The sequence below is a fragment of the Sinocyclocheilus anshuiensis genome, unplaced genomic scaffold, assembly GCF_001515605.1.
Source record: "Sinocyclocheilus anshuiensis isolate Anshui unplaced genomic scaffold, SAMN03320099.WGS_v1.1 scaffold1010, whole genome shotgun sequence".
NCBI lineage: Eukaryota > Metazoa > Chordata > Actinopteri > Cypriniformes > Cyprinidae > Sinocyclocheilus > Sinocyclocheilus anshuiensis.
Genome location: NW_015537936.1, coordinates 410,299 through 413,733, shown reverse-complemented (window position 1 = coordinate 413,733; position 3,435 = coordinate 410,299). Strand labels below are relative to the sequence as shown.

General features: G+C 34.8%; 1 protein-coding gene across 1 annotated transcript in view; it reads right to left on the bottom strand.

Moving 5' to 3' along the window:
- The window catches only part of LOC107659118 (F-BAR and double SH3 domains protein 2-like), a 38,442-nt gene extending 35,847 nt beyond the window's left edge, over positions 1-2,595 (bottom strand). Inside the window, exon 1 of the mRNA XM_016447947.1 lies at positions 2,486-2,595. Coding sequence (XP_016303433.1) covers positions 2,486-2,595 — 110 coding nt within the window. The remainder of the gene's footprint in view (positions 1-2,485) is intronic.
- Positions 2,596-3,435: the final 840 nt, after the last annotated feature.

Genomic DNA, 3,435 nt, shown 5'->3' with positions numbered 1-3,435 from the left:
CCTAGTAAGTATAACAACTAAGTAAAGATAACTAATTAAATCTAAGTAAGGTAAACTATTGGATTTTACAGTGTACCTTAAACCGCATAAACACATTTCATTACACCAAATACACAAAATAATGTTCTTTTTAGCAGCATCATATGACCCCTTTAACACAAAGCTGCTTTAAAACAGTCTGTATTGTAAAAAGCAATATATAAATAAATGTGACTTGTAAGTAAATTAATCAGTACACTAGAAATCAATATAATTTAAACTAGACTTTCACATTCGCTGGCTGGTGGAACGATCTTCCCACCCCTATCCGGAATGCTGAATCCCTGACAATTTTCAAGCGACAGCTGAAAACTCATCTCTTTCGAAGCTATTTGACTTCATCATAAAAAAAAAAAAAATAAAAAAAATTCTCTCTCTTTATTTATTCCTTCTCTTTCTAGCTTGTACTTATTTGAACAATGTCTAAGAACTTGGTATTACATCCACTTCCTGTGTCTGTTTGCCTCTTTAAGAAGAATCGCTTTATGTATCCCCCAATTGTAAGTCGCTTTGGATAAAAGCGTCTGCTAAATGACTAAATGTAAATGTAAAAATTGAACGTCTGATCACTAAGAGAAGTAACAGCACACCTTTCCTCAACAAACCACACCCAATGCCTGGTTTGCTCGAACGCCTCATGTCTAAGCAATATGAGCAATATGAGCAAAAATATGTATGAGCAATAGCAGCATCAGTGATGTTTTCCAGCATTAATGAATATGGGTGCTGTGTCAGAAAGACCATTATTGGTCATAGGTGTGGTAGCAAGCAGGCCAGTCGTAACAGGAAGCTCCCACCACTGCATACACAGTCACTTCCTGTTTGCAGGCAGAGGTTGGAGCGGCTGGATATCCGTCGCAGACGAAACCGAGTGAGGGAACGAACAAGTGAGAACTAGAGATAAACGTCTCCTTCCTGCTCTGCTGTTCTTGTCATCAAGTGCTAAATTAACCAGTGCAACTGCCGTCAAACACAAAACAACTCCATGTTAAGATCACAAACAAACAGCACAAGAAAGCGCGGAAAATCTGGCGGAAATGGAAACAGGAGCTTAACGACGTTTTCAATATATTAGCAGAACATGGATCCATTTTTAATAATGCACACAAGGCCAAACCAACACATGAATTTCTCTGAAACAGAGGAAGGCATTTAATAGGATTTTGCAAAGCAAGCATCACCCAGAACAACATAGTAACCACCCAGATTTCCCTAGCAACTACACAGGAACGCCATAGCAACAGCAACACCTTAGCAACCACATAGCAACCCCCTAGCAACTGCACAACAATCCTCAAAAACACATTGAATTATGGCTGCAGGTTTTGCACAAATCTACGGGGAAAAAAATGGAAATAGTGTTAAATTCTCCTGTAAAGCAGCTTCTCTTACACCAAAGACTCTGTTATTCAATTTTTATCTGACAGACACTTTTCCCATTTCATTTTTATTACTTTTCTAGTGAGAAATGTTATTTAATCAGGTATAAAAGAGATGGATAACACAGTGTCAGTCACAGGGTTATTAGTGTTAACTAGTGTTAACTAAAACTAAAACTATTTAAAAAAAGTTTTTTTGTTAATTGAAAAAAAAAAAGCTGAAAATATAATATTAAAAATAAACATTAAAACTAAAATAAAAGAGATATAATAATAAAAAAATAAAAATAAAATAAAGTAAAATTAAATTAAATTAAATTAAATAGATGAACGACTTAAATTGAATAAAAATTAGAAAGAAATTGGCAACTAACTTTGTAAAAGAAATCATCGAACTCAATGGGACATCCTAGTGAAATAAAGGTAAAAAAAATAAAAATAACTGAAGTAAGTTTAATTTGAAACACTAAAATTACTAACTGGAAATAAATAAAAACTAAAACTGAAACAAAAATAAATTAAACCTGAATAGCAATATTTTAAAAATAAATGAATAGGTAAATGAAAAAGATGACAAAAACATCTAAAAAAAATGTAAACAAATTAAAACAGAATAAAATATAAAAATAAAAGCAAATTCATGAAAAACTATAATATAAATAATACTAAAATTGAAACAATACTAAAATAAAAAAATAAAAAAAACATGAGGAACCAATAAAAGTTTGACTGTTAGAATGATGGAAATAGAGACACCAGTGTGTAAAAAAAAATAGAATAAACCCACGTAGAGAAAAAAAGAGTCATAATAAGAACATGACATCACAAAGAGAGGTAATAGAAACTTAAAAATCACAAAACGGTCTAAATAATAATGACACGAAGAAGGGATGGCGCGTTCCACCGGAGGGTCTGTGTGTGTGTGTGTGTGTGTGTGTGTGTGTGTGTTTGTGAAGCACCCGTTGGCCCGGGGTTTTCAGGCTTCAGTCTGCACAAGCTGTTCTTTGTGCGTCCCTCTATTGTAAGGTCAGTTTCCAGAACCTGCCCGACCTGGCCTGTCCTCTCACAGGGGCACAATAGGGGCATTGAGTGGGCACTGAACTGCCTTTGAGCTCCGATAAAGCACCCAAAACGGCTGCTTCATCCTCTGAGCCTTTCCGGCATCGTCCAGGTCCATCTTTTAGTGAAGTGGGAGTTCATTCGTGCCCTTGTTCTTCATGGTTCTGGACCGAGGGGTGAACGGGCTTTCGGCTGGTTCTGGCATGGCATTGTCCGGTGTGCGGGACGGACCGCAGCTTGGCACCGGCTGAAAGCTGTGAAAGCAAATGATTTATGTGCTGTGTAAAGTTTGACTGACTCTAAACGACTGGACAGACCTCTGGGACTGTATAAAGTACAGCACCGTTTATTTTAAATAGCAAACAAGTTCGGAGAATATACTGCTTTTTATGCAACTAGGATGCCGTCCAAACGCTCCACGGCCTTCGAACCTTAACAAGAGTCTGCTGACAAACGCAGTAGCAACAGCTCTCTAGACCAAACATATATTATACAACGTTGGAAAACAGTTTGCAATTAAAACACTCAATCATTTCATCCCAAAATGAAAGAAAATAAGTTATGCATAAAGAAACAGAAGACATTTTTTGCATGTGATTTTCAAGACAGTTAAGCACAATTTAACCCCTAAATGCTCATTACTGAACGTGTCCAGATGTGCACTAAGTTTTTTTTAATTGTCATTTAATGATGATCCTCATTAGATTCTCATTACTGTAATAATAAATATATTGCTTTTTCCAGTAATGAAAATAAAAGAATAAAGATATTCAAACATTTAAATACAAAAGTATTCATATTTATTTGACTTTATTAAATGTACGTCAAGTTAAATAGTAGTGCATTCCAGTAATGAAAATAAAGAAATTATGTAAATATTTAGATTTAATTTATACAAATGTGTTTGTACATATTGATAATATTTATTTTACTTCACTTATTTATGCAAATTTAAACA